At 39.2% G+C, this 20,339-nt stretch overlaps 1 protein-coding gene across 5 annotated transcripts in view; it reads left to right on the top strand.

The window, feature by feature from the left end:
- CAST (calpastatin) overlaps window positions 1-20,339 on the top strand; it is a 61,018-nt gene that overhangs the window by 36,820 nt on the left and 3,859 nt on the right. For 4 of the 5 annotated variants that reach the window (XM_062018214.1, XM_062018213.1, XM_062018216.1 and 1 more), the window contains 24 exons: window positions 956-1,006; window positions 1,326-1,382; window positions 2,154-2,270; window positions 3,063-3,146; window positions 3,621-3,722; window positions 4,488-4,568; window positions 4,656-4,709; window positions 5,268-5,363; window positions 5,507-5,602; window positions 6,807-6,905; window positions 7,970-8,053; window positions 8,984-9,031; window positions 11,464-11,568; window positions 11,855-11,956; window positions 12,582-12,683; window positions 13,561-13,644; window positions 14,407-14,454; window positions 14,612-14,701; window positions 15,256-15,354; window positions 16,523-16,624; window positions 18,270-18,362; window positions 19,211-19,264; window positions 19,668-19,757; window positions 20,165-20,244. In XM_062018214.1, the coding sequence (XP_061874198.1) occupies window positions 956-1,006; window positions 1,326-1,382; window positions 2,154-2,270; window positions 3,063-3,146; window positions 3,621-3,722; window positions 4,488-4,568; window positions 4,656-4,709; window positions 5,268-5,363; window positions 5,507-5,602; window positions 6,807-6,905; window positions 7,970-8,053; window positions 8,984-9,031; window positions 11,464-11,568; window positions 11,855-11,956; window positions 12,582-12,683; window positions 13,561-13,644; window positions 14,407-14,454; window positions 14,612-14,701; window positions 15,256-15,354; window positions 16,523-16,624; window positions 18,270-18,362; window positions 19,211-19,264; window positions 19,668-19,757; window positions 20,165-20,244 (2,018 nt within the window). The remainder of the gene's footprint in view (window positions 1-955; window positions 1,007-1,325; window positions 1,383-2,153; window positions 2,271-3,062; window positions 3,147-3,620; window positions 3,723-4,487; window positions 4,569-4,655; window positions 4,710-5,267; window positions 5,364-5,506; window positions 5,603-6,806; window positions 6,906-7,969; window positions 8,054-8,983; window positions 9,032-11,463; window positions 11,569-11,854; window positions 11,957-12,581; window positions 12,684-13,560; window positions 13,645-14,406; window positions 14,455-14,611; window positions 14,702-15,255; window positions 15,355-16,522; window positions 16,625-18,269; window positions 18,363-19,210; window positions 19,265-19,667; window positions 19,758-20,164; window positions 20,245-20,339) is intronic. The other variant, XM_062018215.1, reaches the window with a different exon arrangement.

The following is a 20,339-nucleotide window of genomic DNA, read 5'->3' as shown; positions in this document are numbered from 1 at the left end:
TTGAAATTTTTGGGGAATTGTTCACTGAATTTTAATAAGTTACTGAGTGGGGAAAAAGCCCCTAACTTTAGATGTGCTCAATGGATTGATGGGATAGAGAGGATAAGGAGCGCTTCCATCTGTAGCTTCTCATCTTCTAATGGAGTTCGAAACTGCTGCAGGTGGACAGAGTGCAATGAGACCCAGAACTGATGTTCCCCACTGGCTCTGGAGTACTTGGAGGAATGCCAGCCCCAGCTGGGAAGAAGCCCAGGCTTCAGGGTTTGCATCTCCCCCCAATCACTCCCTGCAGCTGGTGCTGTTACTGACAAATCAAACCAGGTTCCCCTGGTGTGTACATGGGCTTCCCAGGCTGTGCAGTGGCCAGAGATGCTGAGGCTCATGCAGGAGGTAGCAGCCTTCTCCAGGGCGTCTCTAGATTGCTTTCCAGTAGCCGCAGGAATTCTGTGTGAATCATGGCACAGCTGAAGTAGCAAGAGCAAGAAAAAATAGTGAGAAAAATGTGGTGAGCTGACATTTTCACTTTTCTTTCTTTTTACCAGGTGTAACTGTCCTTTAATTTTTAAGTGTTTGTTCATGTTTCTACTAGTACTAATTTATTGCTCAGTGTACTTTCACTTCAGCTGAGTCACAGGAATCAATTTTGTGGCATGGCTGCAGAAAATGTTCAGATGTAAATCAAACTGTTCATTCTGTGTAATACCTTCTTTCGCTCTCTTTTCAGTCCTCCATATGAACTGTGTGATGTATGTCTGTGTGCACACATGTTTGAGTGCTTTTTGAGTGGAGGTCTGTGCCAGGGCACTGTAAACTACAAGATCAAAGCACTGTGTGTTAATTAGATTGGATGTGTGCTCACGAGTGGGAACCCAACTGATACTTACCTTTATATAAGCTGACTCCTTAGAAATAACCAAGCACATTAATCTCTGGACGTATTTTGCTTATGTTTCAGTCCACACCAACAGCCAAAGCAGAGCCTGGAAAAAACATGCAGTCAACCAAGGTAAATACTGAATTTTGACCTTTGGTGCATAGTTGTACTTCGATCTTTGGCTTAGAAATAAGAGACTAAACTCTTTGCTACTGCTGTGCCACGCGAAACTGTGTGTGGTTAGTAACACACCAAAGAACTAGGAGCTGACAAGTGTAGGAATGTGATGTTGGTAGGGGGACTGTCAGGATGTTTTAGTGTTTCACAACAGCTAAAGTGTTCTGTTAACTGTCTTTAAACCTATCTGGTGCTTATTTGAGCTAATGTAGATTATCTTCCATAGCATGAAGAGTGGTAAGAGTAAATGATCTGGATCTTTTCTTTTTGACAGCCAACAGACTCTCAAAATAAACAGCCATCTGAAGAGAGGCAAAAAGAACCCCATGGTGTAAGTTCTATATTCTTTTTCTTCTTTTTTTCTTTCTTTCAAATGAGAGTCTGTTGTGGTATTTCTCTTCTTTCTTTCTTTTGTTTTGTCCTGATTGCATCTGGGATAGAGTTCATTTTCTTCCTACTAGCTGCTACAGGGCTGTGTTTTGGATTTATGCTCAAAAGAAAGTTGATGACAAGTTCATCAATGCTGAGCAGTCTTGCACAGCATCAAGGCCGCCTCTGCTCCTCACGCTACATGGACAGTGAGGAAGCTGGGGGGCACAAGGAGCAGGGAGGGGACACAGCTGGGACAGCTCACCTGAACTAGCCACGAGACTATTCCATACCAAAGAAGGTCATCCCTGGTATAGAAACTGGGGAGAGTTGGTGGGGACAGGTTGATCACTGCTCAGGCATTGTTTGGTGGATGAGGAGCAATTGCATCAGACATCGCTTGTTTGGGTGTTTTGTTTTCTTTTTCTTCCTTGAGTTTTATTTCTCTTTCTTTGTGTTATGTTACTTTTCATTATAATTATTATTATTATAGTTATTACATTTAATTTCATTTTAGTTAATAACTGTTCCTATCTCATGAGTTTTATTATTTTTTTTCCTTAATTCTTCTCCCACTGCACTGTGGGGGACCAGTGAGCAAGCAGCTTCATGGTGCTTAGTTGCTGGCTATATTTAAACCAGGGTAATTTAACAAAAAATCAAAAAACCAAACCAAAGAAAGCCAGCCCATAAGTATTTTTGTATATAGTGATAATGCTTTATCTTTACACAGGCAAAAAATCAGACCTTGAATTCTCTGACAACAACTTCTAAACCAAATAATGCAGGAAAAGTAACTACAAGTCAAGCTGACCAGCCTCCACAAGTACCCTCCACAGAGACAGCAAAGGTATGGCAGAAATAGCAATCACATTTTTGTTGCTTATGATATTGTAGGGATTAGCAATATGTGTCCAGCTAGATTCTGTGCTCAAAATTGTACAGTGAGACTAGGCCCCCAAAGATCACAGTGTAGAAAAGCTCAAAAGCTGTCTTGTGTTTAAAGGTGTCTGTGACAACTGTCCGTGTGCTGTTTTACAATCTGAGACTTAGAAACTTCACGTTACCCTCAAATAAACTTCAACAACATCCAGAATATACTGCTTCCAGCTAACCTATGACAGCATTAACTGCATCAGCTGCAGATAGAGCTGCCCAGATAGAACATAGGGGTAGTTTGCAATGGCTGTTTGGTGATCCTGATGTGCATCCACCTTTTGTCGTATTTGTACTCCCATTTTCATTGCCCAGCATGCTCTGGCTGTTACTCAAGGAAGTGACATTATCACAATTACAGGCCAATTCCTCTCTGGGTTTCCTTTGTCATTCAGAGGTTTTTGCAAATCTCTGATTGTTGTACAGAGGCATTCACCAGTTGCTGAGTCCAAAAAATGTCTGACCTCAGAATTGGGTGTTTTAGGCTGAGCTCAGGGTCATGCAAACTTGAAGTACTCAACTTCAGGCCACTCAGTTAGTAGGTAGAACCAGCCTATCGTTCTTACTCAAAGTGTAGATGAAGAGGGACAATTAGATACGCATACCTGAGTCAAACATCTCTGTTTCATTTTGTTTTATCTGTAGTTATTTTTAATGTGGGGCCATGTGATAAAACCATCTCTTAATTTTTCTCTAATTTCTCCAGCCTAAGTCTGAGAAGTCCACAGCAGCTGGGGCAGGTGCACCTGCCATGAGTGTGGTTGCAGCAGCTGAGAAGTCAAGTACTGAGGTTGGTAAACACAGTCCCAGACAAATACTCCTTTATGAAAATGTCTTCAAACACTTCAGGTTCCAAAAAAAATTAAAAAAAGGTGATAACTGCTGAAGTATTGCTACATAGTTGTGGTGTGTGGTGGTGAATGGCTGAAAGAGTAGGTAACTGGTGGCATGTAATTTGTGTTTTGGCAAATAGAACTTGACTTAGAATCACTTTTACCACAACAAACATAAAATTAATTGCTCTCTATCTTCAGTTATGTTTGTATATGTATATCTGTATATCAGCTTATATACAAATACAAATGATCCTGTTGCTGACAGTGGGGAACAAGTTTAAGAATCATACAGAATGAAAAATTTGAAGAAAAAAAGCTCTTGCTTTGATTTCCAGGAGTTTTCTACAGATTCAGAGAGTGATTCAGATTTTTTTTTTTTTTAATTTATACAGCATGATGACTTCTCTTATGGTTTGCTTATGTTTTAGCCTGCTATGGATGAGTCAGCACTAGATAGCCTAATAGATACCCTTGGTGGACCTGAAGAAGATGTACCTACTAGTCCTGTTTACACTGGTCCAGAAGTTACGGTATTTTCCACTGTTACTTTTTAGAAGATTAATCTCTAAAACACGTCTGTGGCTTCTGGCTACTGCATTGGTGCAGCATTTGTCAGTTTGATCTGCTAAGAGGTAAAATGGAGTTTGCACAGTTGCATTTAAGTGCTGTTTTCAGTAAAACGGCATGATACAGTCGTGTATGTGTTGCAGTAGAAAACAGTGAAGTGTCAGCAAAGAAAGTGTGTTGCCATTTTAACTGACTTCCCATCAGGGTCTCCAATGGATTTACACAAAAGACAGTAGAGAAGGTATAAGAGAGCATAAACAGTCTAGGAGATTTCATTTCTGCATGAGAAAGAGTGAAACATGGAGAATTTGGGGAAGTTCGCATAGAATGGGAGAGTCATAAGGAAGATAAAGATTGCAATCTCAGTAGCTCAGTGCAGTACTCAGCAATGATAAAAATGTTGAAATATATAAATATTTAAAATTTCATCTAGGTAAAGGAATACATTCTATAGTCCAAGACACTGAAATGGCTTATGTTAATGCAGAAGGAATCTGTAAATGGAGCTGCAGAGTTTTGCTAGATGAGGTGCACTGTTGCTTCTAGTGGAGAGGCACGTGCATGACACCAAGTTCTTAAGATATCATTATGGTCTAGGATAGTCCCTCTGACCCAGCCAACCCTCATATTCTCTTTTCTGAAGTATCACTGTAGATAGTTCTACAGTAGAAATGCATTTCAAGAAACAAGAGTACAAAAACATTAATGTATGTGCATTCTTTTCATAGGAAGATGTATCATCAAGATACTTGGAAGAACTGGGAAAACGAGAGGGTAGTCTTCCTCCAGAGTATGTTAAATTGTTGAAGGTTAGTGTGTCAAAAAAATGTTTCATGCATGTTTTCTTTCATGTTGATTTTGCTTCTCATTTACTATACAATTAATTCTTGTTGTAGAGCAAAGTGAAGGGCAAAGATGGAGTCCTACCAAAAGCAAATGAACAAGATGAAGTAAGACCTTTTTTTCCCTTATATTGAAAGATGAAAATAACCCATTTATCATAGGATTCCCAGGAAAATTAAAATGTTGCTTGTCTTCTAAAAATCCCAGGAAGTGGGAGAGGGCTGTGGGCTGCCAGGTAGCATAGATACTGATAAAATTAAACACAGCTTGGAACAGCTGTTTTTTTTAATAAGGAAGTAGGAATTTTCAGGATACCGAAGTCAAGTAAACACTCGCAGAGACAATAAATGGAAGAAATTGTAGCTGTGCATGCAGGAGTCTCTTCTTAACATCTTTAGCAGAGATTGAATTTCTATACTTAGCAAGAGAATTCTGTGAGCCAGCTTAATTTTAGTGTTTATAAGTTTAGATACAAAAATACAAGCTTATCTGAAAAATGAATCAGCCAGTGAGGGGAAATATCTTTGTTTTTTCTGTGACAGCAGCATTTGCTTATGAGGTCATTGTGTGACTAAGCTTGGAGAATGCTCAGATTTCAAACTGTGTTTGACAGCATTGATATTTGGCTTCAATAATCATAACCTAGTTTGCAATTTCTTACTCAGAAACCGATGACAGATGATGAGCTTGCAGAGGCTCTGTCATCAGACTTTGTCTGTGGTACTGCTTCTGCTGAAGAAAAGAAGACAGGTCTGACAGAGGTATAGATGTTTTTCTTGGCATTGCACACTTTCATTGCACCGAAACTTTGTCATTATCTTCATATTTCACTTCAAAATTATATTGACAACTTTCTCCTTTTTTTTATTTTTGTAAACTTTCTGTAATTACATCTCTCTCATAGAAACCAGTTAAGGAAGGAGAAATTGTGCAAGCACAGGCAGCAAGTTCAGTCAAGACCTCAGCTCCTCCTAATGAGAAGAAGACAAAATCAAAAGAGGTACATATAGTAATTCTATGACTGGTTATTCTCTAATTAAAATCTCATTGAATCACAGAGTGGTTTGGGTTGGAAGGAGCCTTAAAGACCATCTAATTCCAACGCCTCTGCCATGAGCAAGGACACCGTCCACCAGATCTGGCTGCTTCAAGCCCCTGCAACCTGACCTTGAACACTTCCAGGAATGGGGCAGCTACAGCCTCTCTGGGCAATGTGTTCCAGTGCCTAACCAGTCTCACAGGGAAGAACTTCCTGCTGAAATCTCCCCTCTGTCAGTTTGGAGCCATCATCCCTTGTTCTGTCGTTCCAGACCCTTGTACAAAATCCCTCCCCAGATTTCTTCGTCACCCCTTTAGGGACTGGTGGCTGTTTGTAAGGTCTCCTTAGAATTTTATCCAAGCTGAACACCCCCAGCTCTCTCTTAGCCTGTCTCCGCAGGACAGGGGCTCCTATTAACAATAATATATCGTATTCTGTGTGTACCTGATCTTGTGGAGATTCTCATTTTCAGTTCTGTTTATCATAGAAAGTAGAGGAACAGTAGGAATTGCAATTGCTCAGACTGCTGTGCCTTAAAGATCTAGTGTTGGTGGGTCAGATATTATTCTTCTGCAGAGTACTTGTGGTTCTTCTGACTAGGGGCAATAGACTAGAAAAATGTTTTCTTAGCTTTGTGAGGTGTGTTTAAAACTTGGATATTATGTAATTTTCTCATGTTTTAGACACCCTTTTTCCTTTGTAGAGAGCAAGTTAGACCTTACACTTTCTGGGTTCATGATACGTGTGGCAATTGTGTGTGAGATACTGTTCTGCCTTTTTTTTTTTCCCCTTTTTTTTTTCTTTTTCCCTCTCCTTAGTGGAGTCTCCTTCCTTGGAGGTGTTCAAGACCCACCTGGACATGTTCCTATGCAACCTGATCTAGGTGAAACTGCTTCTGCAGGGGGGTTGGACTAGATGATCTCTAAAGGTCCCTTCCAACCCCTACCATTCTGTGATTCTATGATATGTCGTGATTAGATTGTGCTAATCTTATCACATAATTTGTCATATCCTGCAATGTATTAAAGAGATCAGGTAAAGACAAATAGAAACAACCAGTCTGGTGCTGGCTGTTTGCTTCCTATGCAGCATAAAATGTATGTAAATAAAACCCATGTCAAATGAAAGAAATAATGAAATTATTTGTGTGTTCTCTTAAATACAGGAAAGTAAAGAAGATGCAATGGAAGCTCTTCTTGATACTCTTGGTGGACCTGAACCTGAACCTGAAGAAGATCTTACCCCTGTTGTAGAAGTGTCAGAGGTATTATCTTCATCTTTTTGCAGCAGCTTTTAGACTATCCTGTGGAATCTTGAGTCCTCGTTGTTAGATACTGTGGAAATGTGTAAAATAGTAACAAAATGACTTTCATGTCAAAGGCCTAAGGAGTGTCTGAGTAATATGTGATTAAAAAATGGAGAAATCATGAGTGAATACAGGCAGAACAGCTAGTAGTAAAATGGTCTGGAAAATGATAAGCTTTTAGTTTGACTGTACAAGCAAGCATACGTATCTCTGTCCCTGTGTTTGCTATTGTTGCTATTTTTTTTTTTCTGCAAGCACTAGGAACAATTTACAGCAAGCTGTTGTTTTGCATATATTTACTGTTTGATTTTTAATTAACTTCTGTGGGTTTCAGTGTGTGTACTACTTTTTCCATCAGACTTCATTATCATCATAATCTGAGTGTTGCCTTTCACTTTGTCACCTAAGACTTCAGTATTTCTTCAGCGGTTGGGTTTTTAACAGTAGCCTTGTGTTTGCACATTCAACTTTGACTTTTTAGTTTAGTTTTGCAAACTCTCCCTGTAACTCTGCTAATATCAGTTGTTTCCCTCTATCTTCACCTGTAGCTCAGAGCAAAGAGAGAAATAATAGAGTATAATTTGTTGCTGGTAGAAGCTGTTAGAGCAAAATTTTGAGGAAAAAACTCATATGTTGTATTGCAGATTCAGTAAGTCTGGGTAACATTGATGGAAAAAGATAGAGCTACAGCTTCTATAATCAGTGTGATGAAATACAAGGAGACTTGAGGATTTTGTATGCTTCAAATTCTGAAAGTGCCTACCACAAAGTTAGGTCTCTGAACAGTGTCTGAAGTATTTGAGAATTTCAAATAATATGGCCATGTTCACATATGGCATTGAGTCTTAAACCATGATGATTTTACCACAGAAATCTGAAAGGAGAAAACTGAGGAATTTTAGTGTCTTGATATACGGAATAATTTTATCTGATGTTAGTGCTGCTTCAAACAGTAAACTGAAGAGTCTTGACAGTTGAGTTTTAATTTCTCTGAGTGTGTTTCTCTATTCTGTCTTTATAAGGCAAAAGCTAAAGAGAAAAAAGAAAGAAAGGCTGGAGAACGTGATGATACAATACCTCCAGAGTACAGGTTAACACCAGAGCTGGTAAGTTTTTCAAATCTCCATTGCTTTGTAAATCAGGCACTGACACTTTCTGTTGCCACAGAAAGGGAAACAACATGGGGAAGACAAGCAAAACGGGTGTTTAATCAATGGTTTTCTGCAGTTGATTTATCTCTAGTTCCCTTCCCTTCCTTTGTGGACATGACTGGGTTTTTCAGGCATGCTGAGCAGAAGTCTGATCTTCCCAGGCTGCTTATGCCTTCTGCAAGGGTGGTGTTACTTGTTTCTGACATTAAACCCCAGTGTTTTAAAATCCATCTCTTTACAGAAGAGCTCTTAGATACCAGTTTATAATGTAACCTTGAAACACTATTGTGGTATGAAAATTACACTTACTTTTTTAGATTCAAGGATAAGCAAAGCAACAATAGAATTGAGATATGTTTTCCATAAAGTTAATAATTGAAAGTTTTTGCAACAGTTGTTAGTATCTAACTGATGTTAGTAAGGCTGCTGTATAAACTGCCCTTGCTGCAGCTGACTGTCAACATTCTTTTTTGAAAGGAGCAGGTTTTACCCCTCTTTTTAGAGATTTCAGGACTACTTGACTACAGACCTTGGATTTAACCCTCTGTTATTCAAGTGCAAAAGTTTATCTTTTGCATTCAAAGCTTGCTTTGCTACTGGATGAATTCCTGCTGGTTTACTATGGAATTAATTCCTGCTTCATATTGATGCTGGTAGGAATGAACACTTCTTGGCCCATTTGTATTGTGCTGACATCACATTTGCTTTTTTTATCCACTTAACTGGCCATGTAAGAATTCCATCTTTTTAGGGGAATTCCTATTACTGTGTCACTCGTTTCACCTTGTGTGCATTGTTTATGTTGTATTATTTTGGTGGTGATGATGGAGTGTGGCACTCTTTATAACAATGGAAAAATGTCAATAACGCTTACTTTGCTTTTAGGATAAAGATGGAGAACCAATATTGCCAAAGCCTGAAGAAAAACCTAAGGTTAGAAAACTGACAATATTGTAGGAGTGTGAATAGATAACCTGTTTTCTCCCTCTCTGTCATCACTTCCCTCTGTGACATTATGTAAGTCTCTGATCTTCACTTCCTTGCCCAAAACCTGCTAATCTGAACTGTCATATAAAAGTTGGACTTTTTTGAAATTCATTGACTGTGAATGGACAACTGATAACAATAAAAGATTGTTGAAAAAAAAGTTACTAAGATAGGAGAGAGTTACAGAAGCAGCTGCTGACACAAAGAAAAGCTGTAGGAAGAGTTAGCGTAAGTGTAAGGTATTCTGCAAGTGTTGAAGGACAGAGACACAAGTCAGGAAAAACTTGTTTTCTTGACAGTTTCCTCTCATTAGTCTTCAAATGTAAAGGAACACAACTGGAAAGAAGGAAAAACTGCTGTGGATATTTTCCTTATCACAAAGAACAACTTGGTCTTTGCAAAAAAATACCAGTTATGGCCTAGAAAGTGCAAGACAGAATGAAAAGACTGAAAGAGATGGTTACAAAGGTTAATTTAAAACGCATAGGAAGAAATAAAAACTTAGGAAAAGCAAAGGAGCTGTGCACTGAAGAAACTGAGAGCTCCTCTTTGGGAATACTGTGATTTGAGGAGTGCTACCAAAATTGAAACAGTACAGGAAACCTCTGTTCTGAAAGGAGTGTGAAGGTTGGCATCTTCTGAGTGAATGACACTATGCCTTCTTAGCAGAAGTGTGAAGTCCTTTGTATTATTCAGGCTTGAAATATCGAGGAATTCAAAGGCAGTAATGAAAGGACTTTACACTTCTAAAGGTTTGCGTGTCAAGTCTTAGACATGTGGTTGTCTTGAGTGGATGTTCTATGAGAGCAACACAGAAGGAACACCTGCCAAGTATGTCATAGAAAGAGCACAGCTGTGCTCTGAGGGGAGTGGGTACTAACACTAGGAGACAAAGCTTCCTGGTTCACCAGAAGCACAAAAAAGATGGCACACAAAGATAAAGTCTGCAGAAGAGGAACATGGCTTGAGCCAAGGGAGATTGGTTCATAGTTTGGCCAAATCCCAATACAAAGCAGGTGATGAACTCAGCATCAAGAGGTCTTACGTCTAAAATTAAGTGGTTAGTAGGACAAAAAGTATTCCTGTGCTTTTCCAGGTCTACCTGTCAGAGACACACGTGTAATTATGTAGTTGAGCACTTGTGCTCTAGGTGAATCACAGTGGTATCAAAGTCAATGTGTTGAAGTATTTTTTTCAACACTACTTTGCTATTTGTAATTTGGAGGAGGCGATCCTGAGCAAGAAGTGTTCACCAGTGTTCCCATGCCATCAGCAGAAATTTAGATCTGTGAAACCAAAACCATCAGAACAAAAAGGTTATGCTAGTAGCTGAAAAACCTTGCATCATGGTTCTTACTTGATTTCTGATGAATGCCATGTTCTTCTTCATGACTTCATCTAGGACTTCTGTCACTTTGGGTCTCTGGTCTGCATACACTTAAGCACATGCTGTGTCATTACAGTTGCAAAAAAAGGTTGTTACTGCCTAAAAGCTTTTTTAATATAGTGATTGAGAAGTGGGGCCTTATGTGAGGAGACATTTTATAAAGACTTAGGGGCACTAATGGACAAGGAACAGACAGGGGGATAGAAAATAAGAGACTTTCCTTTGCAGATGTCATTTTATAAGTGTGAATTTGACCGAGTGAATCCTGACTGAGTTCTACATAGCAAGTGAATGACTGTCACTGCTAGCAACATTTTGGGGTAATGGTAGTTCGAAGGATCCCAAGAGACATTAGTAATAGATCATAGAAGTGTATAAATCACATAGTGTCAACATATTGGAATAGGGCATACCACAGGGAATTAAGACTGCAAGTTTATTCACTTTTGCCTAAAACATGCACAGTGAAAACAATGAAGTGTCAGCAGTCAGTGCACAAGCTAGGAGAACTTCAGGGTGACACTACCTCTGGGGGAGCTCAGCTTCTGCTGGAAAAAAAACCAAACATGAGAATTGCAATCTGGTGATGCAGCTTTCCAGTGCCTATATATAATTTATTCTTGAGGTATTATAACAACATGATGATGTTATAGTAAATATTATCTAGTAGATATTAGCATTCTCTTTTTTTTTTCCCCTCATTGAGAGGCTTTATTTTCCTTTTCAGTAACACTGAAAACATTATGGAACATAATGTTCTTGATGTCATACTGGCTTTTGATAACAAAGCAACTGACTCATTCTGAAAGATGATTTTCTAAATTTTTATCTACTGCAAAATCCATGCTATTTTGTTGCACAGATAAGTGAAAGGTTATTTTGATGTAGGTTCCAAAAGTTTTCCTGCTTTCTGAGTAGCTGAAATATAATTCTCAAAAAAATGTTGAAAACAGGCAGTGAGTAACCTGTGCCACATATGTCTTTCTTGCAGCCTTTGAGTGAATCTGCTCTTGCTGATGAATTTTCTAAAGACTTTGCCTGCCCTGCACAGCCTGCAGTACAATCCAAACCATCGAAGCCCAGCAGCACATCCAAAGTATGTCTTTCAAGTTCACTGAAGATGCTGACACTGATAGTTTTGCTAAAACTGCGTAATGCTGCCACTGTTCTTTCAAGGAAAATGGTTTTTTCTGTTTTCCCCACTCCATTGCCTCAGTGGAACATGTAATATTGGTGCTTAGTCTATAATTGAGGAGCTTCAACCTGTAAATTTAGAGTTTTCTTTCTTATTTTGTACTGTATTAAAAAACTAGCTACTTAACAGGTACATTTTTGATTTCTGAGCATGTTCAGTAATACGCAGTGTAACATTTCTGTTTCAGAAGCCTTCAGATGCTGTGTCTGCAAAAGCTGCCGAGGATGAAGTAGTCCCTCGTGCCACAGCTTGCACTGTGCAGTCTTCAGCTCCATCACCTGCGTCTTCAGTGAGTAGTTTTAGCTGGAGCTAAGGTGAAACTCTATGCTTTGTTTAGACAATGGTGTAGCATGTTTCCAAGAGGCAGTGTTGCATATTCTTCTCCTTGAGAGTCAAGCCACAAAGAACGGTGAGCACAAACTGAATGGGAAAGTTCCGTGACCTTCTTAATAGAAGAAGTCAAACTGGCAGGTTTTGTCGTTTACTCTTAACTCACAATGCTCTAAAAGGGACGCCATTTGTGAACTGAAGGAAAAGACAAATTCCGCAAAAAAAAGGATCCATTAATGGCTGATATTCTTGTGTCTTGTCTCGCAATATATAAGCTTCTATTAAAAACAAAAGAAATAAGCACTCCCATACTGTGGAACATGTTAGCTATGAGTCAGTCTTTGGAAAGGTGAGCCCCTTTTATGGAGCAACCTTGTCAAAGTTTCTTTATGCCCTGAACTCAGCAGCTCCCAATAATGTGAAGACAGTTAGGGAGAGACATGTGACAGTTTTTTCTTAGTTTAGTTTTCATTTTCTACCATAAGTACTATGTGGCTGGCAGTGATAGTAAATGAACAAGTTTGTTTAGCTGCAGCTGAACTCCAAACTCAAACATCTTTTTTACTGTGTCGATACCCTTACAGATTGGTCATGTGTCAGATGAAGCTCTGGAGGCTTTGTCCAGTAGCTTAGGAAAGAGGGAGCCTGATCCAGATGAAAAGAAACCTGCTGTGGACAAAGTGAAGGTAGAGAAACAATCAGACTTACAAGATACACTGTTGTAATTATTTGAAGCATTAATGTGCTTCCTCAGGCTGGGAACAACTTGAATGTGATGTTTAAACTTTTTTAAAAACAAAATTTACTTAGGAAACCGCTTGTGTTCTGCTTAGTAAGTACTAGTAGGATTTCAATGCAGTGACTAAATTGTCTTTAATAATTTTGCCTGCCACACTGCAGTAGTTCCCTCAGCTTATGAAAACAGCACTTGCTTAGTGTCTTACTGCAGAACCAAAGCAGAATTAACGTGCACATCAGAGGTAGCATTCAGTGTGATTCTTTTTCAAAAGGAAACAAATTTATGGTGGTTTGTTTAAATTCAGAATGATACCTAAAACTTTGGAGTGACACTTACCTTGTTTTAACAAGGGTCCCTAAGTAAGTCACTGAAATGTGTGTATTCACTATTGCCACCCCAAACCATGGGCCAGATGGTATCAACTGAAGCCAGGAAAAGAGAGGATGGCACTTTTGGTGGGCTGGAACTCTCTCAAATCAAAGTTCCCAAAGTTGACTTAAGTACCTCTTCTTAGTTGTCATCTTCCATCATAACTTATATGGAGGGTAGTACTTTTGAGATTGGCTACCAGTTTCTCTGTTCAGCCTTCCATTGCATTCAGCCCAGCTAGCTGTTGATTTCTCAAAAAGTCAAGAGTTCTAATACTATTCTGTTATTTGTCCATGTGTGTCTGTCTGTGCAATGCTGTTGATCTCTGAGATTTCTATCTGGTTGTTGGATTGAATTAGAAGGACTAATTTGAATCAGTAGACTGAAGACTTTGAAAACTTGCTTTTGGGATGTAGTTTTTTTGTTTTAATACTGCTTTTGTTTTGCCTTCATAGGAGAAAACCAAAAAGGAAAAACGTGAGAAACTGGGTGAAGATGAAGAAACAATTCCTCCAGAGTATAGATTAACAGAAGCCAAAGTAATTTATTTAATGTGCTGTCTTAGTTTTACTTTCATTTCTCTGAAGATATGGGTGAAACTGAAACTCCCATTTAATTTCAAAATGGTGTTGTTTAGTTGGCAGTTCTATAGTATGTAAAAACTACCGTTCCTGAATATCTGACATCTGTCATTGGAAATAAGTGATTTTTAAGGTCCCTTCCAACCCAAACCATCCTGTGATTTGACGAATTAATGCTGAGTGAGAGTAGTGCACTGCAGTCTTTAATTGGCATTTTCTGTTTTAGAGCTTAATAAATTGGGAGTGGTCAAAGATGTTAGAAAAAAAAGGTGCTTCAAGGTGGTATGTTTAACAAACATCACCACATGCCTCATATGACCTAAAGAGGCTGCTTAGGTATAGCCAAGACTTGTACAACGTACCCCAGCTACAGCTGCTGTTGTGAAATGGGACAGGCTTTCTGGAGTCCTCATCCAGAACTACTGTTACCAGTCAGGAAGCCAGGATTTTATCTATTAATTTTGCTATTTCCATGGAAATTGAAATGCAGAGTTAGGGAAGGAAGCTCAGATTCCCACCCACTGAATCACTTTCAGCACTCAGATGTTTCTAACTTACAGGGCCTTGATTTTGTAACTGACACCTTGAGTAACAGCAGGAGATGCTGGAAATTGCTGGTTAGATGGTTTTCTTGTGTAATACTCTCTGTTGTTCAGTGCATGCTCTCAGTGACCATTTAAGGACCACTTGGTTTACTGTGCGGAGATTTTTCTTTTGTAGGATAAAGACGGAAAACCACTCTTACCAAAACAGGAAGAAAAGGCCCAGGTAAAAAAAAGTGAATATTCACATAGATGTTTCATTCATGAATCAACCAAATGTCAGCAAACTTTCCCAGTCTTCAGTTTAAAAACATAGACTGTTATCTGCTTACTTAATAGGTGAAAAGGCTTAAAAGCCTTCTTTTTTGTCTTTTCAATAATAGCCTATGAGTGAAAATGATCTTTTAGAGGGTTTGACGAAAGGATTTTCCTCTTCTCCATCACCATCTGCACCTACAACAATGGTAATAAAGGTGAGTATATATTTCTGAAACCCTGCTTTATTTTCACGTTGTTTCAATAATCTTAGCATTTTATTTGTTTCCCTTAAAGATGACACAAACTCTTAAAAATCAGTAACTAAAAATTTAAACTACTATTTGCAATAAATAAATAGGAGAGCAGGAATTTAATAATAAGAAAAAAATCTAGGTAAGTTAGTTGTCATATTTTACCAGTTGCTCGCATAAGTAATGCTTTGCAGTTGAGAATTTTAAGAGTGTTAATTGTAAGTGGGCTTGGTGAAATCTCAGCTCCTCTGAAGTCATGTTAAACCTGCCTCTGACTTAAGGTATGCCAGCGTTTAACCTGAGAGTTGAGGTGGAAGATTGAACTTGAGCAAACTGAGATGTGAAACAGTTGTGCAGTGCTTCTCTGGAAGGGGTTTCAATCTGAAATAAGTAGAGCTTCTAATGAATATAATGTCCTACAAATAAACTGCATGGCAGTGCCTTTCAAGGGCATAGCACTTGACGCATGTTTTTCTCTTAGTGCTCCCTATTAGTAATGATGCTGAGTCTTGTTTCAGAAAACCAAGGAGCATGAAGTGCCCTCAGGTTCCTCAGAGGTTATCTCTGCTGCTGCTGTTCCTTCTGTGCACTCAGCGGCTCCTCCAGCATCTGCCTCAGTAAGCAGCCTCTTCCACACACCCTTATCTCAGACCTGAGTAATGAGGAGAGGTGGGAGCATGATCCAAATGCTTTTATCAGTATGTATGCCAAGTGCAGTAATGTATTGCTAATACTGCCTGTTGAAAGAAAGAAGGTGTTCCCGCTGGGAGGAAGAAAAAGGAGTAAGTTTCTGAGTGAGCTTTGTGATCAGATGTCTTTAAAGACTGTTGTGGCCCTTTAGTCCAAGTTCTGTCCGTGGTCGTGTTTCAGCTTGCCTTGGAAAGTTGGAAACCCCATTGCCTGCGCGTGGGGATAAGGTGCCCTGTCCTGTGTTGCTTCCTCCAGAGTTGCTGAGGACATCAGAGGCCATGTAGCTTTCCTTGCTGTGGGTCATTGTGGGTATTTAGTTGTGCACAAGTGGCTTCATCTGTAGGCTTGGGCTTTGAGCTGAACCACACCTCTCTGTTCCTGGTTAGGTGGTGGGAACACTTAAAATTATAACACAGTTATTACCAGAGCAGTAAAGTCATCTGTGAAGCCTATAAAAGCAGGAGCCCAAGGTTAATGGAGGGACAGGCAGCTCTATAGCCTCCTTTTAGGGAGAGAATCAGGAGAACTTCTGTGGTTTCATTTCTAGTGGTGTTCCCTGTCTGGATCCTTCGCGTTGATATGTGCAGCAGGAGCTCCCTCTGGTGTTCCCAGCCTAACTTGAAAGGGAATATAAAGCTCTTCACACATGGGTTTTACTTGTTTTTAAGGGCTTTTTTCCTAGCCAGTGCTTGAAGGAGACTGTTGTGAATTAGCAAAAGACCATACATACTGTGAAGATAAAGTCTGCAGTGATAATGATGTTTGAAACATGAAAAGGAATTGCCAAGACCCAATCTTTTCATAGAACTGCTCACGTTAGATCAGTTAGGCTTATGTGAACCAAAACAAAGCCATTAAAATAAATTCCATAACCCCATCTTGAAATTAAGTTTCTATAGGTCTAAATGTTCTGTGTGTCCCCCCCCCCGCCCCGCCCCAGCTATTGCACTACATTGTAGTTGTAAAGGGAGAGCTGATTGTTCATTGCTGACTGGAGTTGACAGTTCATTACTCAGTACTGAGTAGTGACTTAGCGTAGTGACAAATTATTTTTACCTCAGATTTGCTTTCACAGCTGTGTTTATCCTTTGTTAGGGAGGAAAAGAGATGGATGAAGCCTTGGATCTCCTGTCTGATTCCCTGGGAGAGAGGGAACCGGACCCTGATGAGAACAAACCAATTGTAGATAAAGTAAAGGTAACAAAAGACAATCGGAAACTTACGCAGTCTGGGGGCAAAAAACAAAGGAAGAAACTCTGAGATACTTTATTTCTTAGAAAGTGGAGTTTTTTTAAATGCAATACTAGCTACTTCTGTGCACTCTTAGGAGTACCTGGCATGTGATTCTCAGATGTAAGAGTGAGGTTACTAGAAAAAAGCACCATGTTGTCCTACATGTAGGCATATCAGCTGCTCTTCAGTCAGCTGGATTACTTGTGTGTTTTGTGAAAAATGTTGAATTTACTGATAAACTTAAGCCACTTGGAGGTAATTTTTGAAATATTACAGAATGTTTGCAATAATTTCATTTCTGTGCCTTTTATTATCATTATTCTAATTATTTTTCAGGTGTCTTCTCTGACTTCTGTTTCTAAAATTATTTTTGTGGCCAATTTTTGTCAAACTTTGACTTTTGTAACCCTACAGATACCATGTTTATGAAGGGATGGTTCATTTAATCAGTCCCATTATATTAACTTGCTTGTTTCTACTTGTTTTGTCTTTGTCCATGTAAATTTTATAAAGTCCTTTCTGCTAATAAGAAAATCAGGCATATTTCTGTATAACAGTGATAGTAAATTGTAAACTGAAATTGTTAAGTTAAAGAACACTACAAGGGAAAAAGCCACCATAAGCCACCCATGAATAAATTTAGGCTGGAATATAGAAGGACGTTCCTAAGGTCAGACCACACTCCAGTATGGAGATTGTAGGCTGTTTTAGGAATAGTTTTATACGGTCTGGGTAGCGTTGTCTCTTGCCATAGCAAGAGTCTGGATGCTTGACCCATGAGATCTCAGCAGCTCCTGTGTTTCAGTGGATCTTTAGGAGCCCAGCTTCCTTCACAGGCTGTTCTTTACAAAGGCATGGAAAATGCTTATGTTAAAAAAATATTTAACGAGAAGGCTAAAAACATCTGCAGTAAGAGATGCAAAAGTAGTCTTCAGTGGTATGCTTAAAAGCCTGCTTGTATCTAAACAAGGTGTTTTGTTTGTCGTTTTTCTGATAAGTTTGACAGAAATCAGAACAACACAAACTGACAAATAAATGTGTAGGAAGGAATGCCTCCCTCCTCAGCGCAGTTTTCAGGAGCTTGTGATTTCTGTCTTCTTGTTATGTTGGAACTGGAACTACCTCAGGCACCTACACCTGAGGAGAAGTGCAGGCCATTCCTGATCAGTTTGGGTATGAGGTGGAGAAGTGTCCCAGGTTCTGCTGAAGGTACTTAGGTACCTTCACAGACAAGCTGCTTGCAGCAATGTCAATTTTGTGTGAAAGCCATGATGCGTGGATGAGCTTTGATGCAGAAGGGTGGAATGACTCCTTTTGGTCACAGTGTTGAAAAGCAGAAATGAAAGTTGACACAACTTATGTTTTTTCAATGTTAGGATGCTGCCATGTATATGAACATCTAGCTTAAGTGCGTGCCCTTGATGAGAAATGGTAATTTTAACACTTTCAGGCATGGAGCACACTTTGTAGTGAAATAAATGCATGGGTTTTTCCTGCTAGCTTTAAAATTTTAAATTCAAAAAAGGCATCTGTCCTAAATTTAATGGCTTACTGTTACTAGTATTTCTAACATAGGTATTAAAGTTGTTAAAAAGTGAAATGCTTTCAGGAAAAGGCTAAATCGGAGCACAGAGACAAGCTTGGAGAAAGAGATGATACTATCCCACCTGACTATCGAAAACTCCTGGAGTCAGGTGAGCAGGTAAGGAAAAGTCTTCTTAGGTTTTTATTTGCAACACCAGAAATGTCTTGTAAGCCAGTCTGTCCTCTTCAGAATTATGAAGAGAATGAGGAGACTGAGTGAGTAAGTGTATGTACTGTGTGTGTTTATTAGGATTAAACATATTAGAAGTCCAATATGCAGAGTGGCTCTGTATGCATGTAGTTAAAAAAAGGAAAAAAAATAGATAATTTGGGGTTTGGTTTTGTTTTGTTTTAATTGGGCAATCTAAACAAATCACTTTGAACTGCTCAGTAGCAACCAATGTCCTGGACATTTGGGAGTATAGATTTCAGTGACATTGGCTCAGTGTTGTGGGTACTCCAGAAAGCCAGGTGAAAAAATAGGGTGTCTCCCTTGAAACAGCTTGGCTTCATAGCCTGCTTTTAAATAGGAGATGCTTGTAAATTGTGGGTAGTAATGCGTGTTCATTTACAAATGGTTTTGTTCCAAGTTTGGGGAGAAGCTTTGTGTGCAGATATGACCTCGGTGGTGCACCTGAAGCCCTTTAAAACTGCATGAGCACCACAGGACTGCTCTGACAGCAATTTGGTCTTTTGTGGATCAGGAAACTGTTATTTCCAGTAGACTGCAAAGATAGAAAGACAATATCCCAAGTATGGTCAAAGTAACAGGCCATGAAAACACATCATGGACTGACTTTGAATAGACAGGATGAGAAACAGTGAATCCAATTCAGAATGCTGCAATTTTTTTGGTAATCGGTAAACTCTCAATGTCATGCATTTGTATATTAAAGTGCTTACAAGTGTAATCTTAAAACTAAACCATTCAGTTAAAACGAGGATGTAATCTTTCTTCTTCCCAAGGGTAAACCAGGGAAGCTAACAACAAAGGATGATGCAAAGCAAAAAGAACAAAAGGTATAATATTTTATACTTCTGTCTTTGTTTCATACTGTGTGCTGTGATTTCTTTTGAAGTAATGTCACTGTAGACTCAAGGCGTGATTCACTGCAAGTCCTCATAAATGCTGTTCATTGCAGCAGATGACAGTAGCCATGTGTAACTGTAAAACATTTGTGAAGAGTCACTTCACAATAAATGCAGCTTCCATGCACAACCACACCATGAATGTTCAGGCCCAGTGTCCAGAGAAGCTGTATATCTTGTAATCCTTGAGTAGACATCTCTGTTCAGATGAGTAGAGCTCAGTTATGGGATTCTTAAAGAAAGGGATAACTAAAGCAAACTAAGTTCCTGAAACATTAATTTGAGTGTGGGAAGTGTTGCATATGGTGTGACTTCAGAATTAAAATCATTGCAGAAGGCTACAGGTGACTCTGCAGCTATTGATGCCCTGTCAGATGACTTTGATACCTGTACAAAGGCTGCTGCCACGCCACAGCCCTCAAAGGTAGGACATTTCTGCTAACAACTTGTAAAACAAACATCCTTTCACTACTCTCTGGAAGTTCCTCACTGCTCTCTGCAGTAGCTGTTTAGAGCTAGAGTTAGCCTCTTTGTAAGATTTCACTAGTGTAAATGGAAGTTTGATGTTTCTTGCCGTGTACTAAATATTTGGAAGGAGAAAAGCTTGTGGTATTACAATCTGCCCATATATACCAGCATTTTCATCTGTACATGCTTTCTGATGCTCTGTTCTCCCCATTATTAAGGAAGGCTCCAGAGTCTGGCTTGCTGGGGACTCGGGCAGTAGTGACATGCAGCCACACTTAAACCAGCATGTCATGGCAGTTGTCAGAGTAGGAGCCAACAATTCTCTATTCTGCTTGTAACTGTAATTATTTTTTTTCTTTGGAGTGTAGGACAAAAGTGGGAAGGAAACCATCACCACTAAACCAGCCCCAAAGGACAAAGGAAAACGCAAAGACCCTAAAACGGTAGGAACATAAGCGTTGTAATATGGACATGGTTAACATACATACCGTATAAACGTGGGAGTTTGGATTAGTACTATGTGGAATTATGTTGAACT

This window comes from Colius striatus, chromosome Z (assembly GCF_028858725.1).
Source record: "Colius striatus isolate bColStr4 chromosome Z, bColStr4.1.hap1, whole genome shotgun sequence".
NCBI lineage: Eukaryota > Metazoa > Chordata > Aves > Coliiformes > Coliidae > Colius > Colius striatus.
The sequence above is the reverse complement of the archived record's forward strand: the minus strand, read 5'-3'. Positions and strand labels throughout refer to the sequence as shown.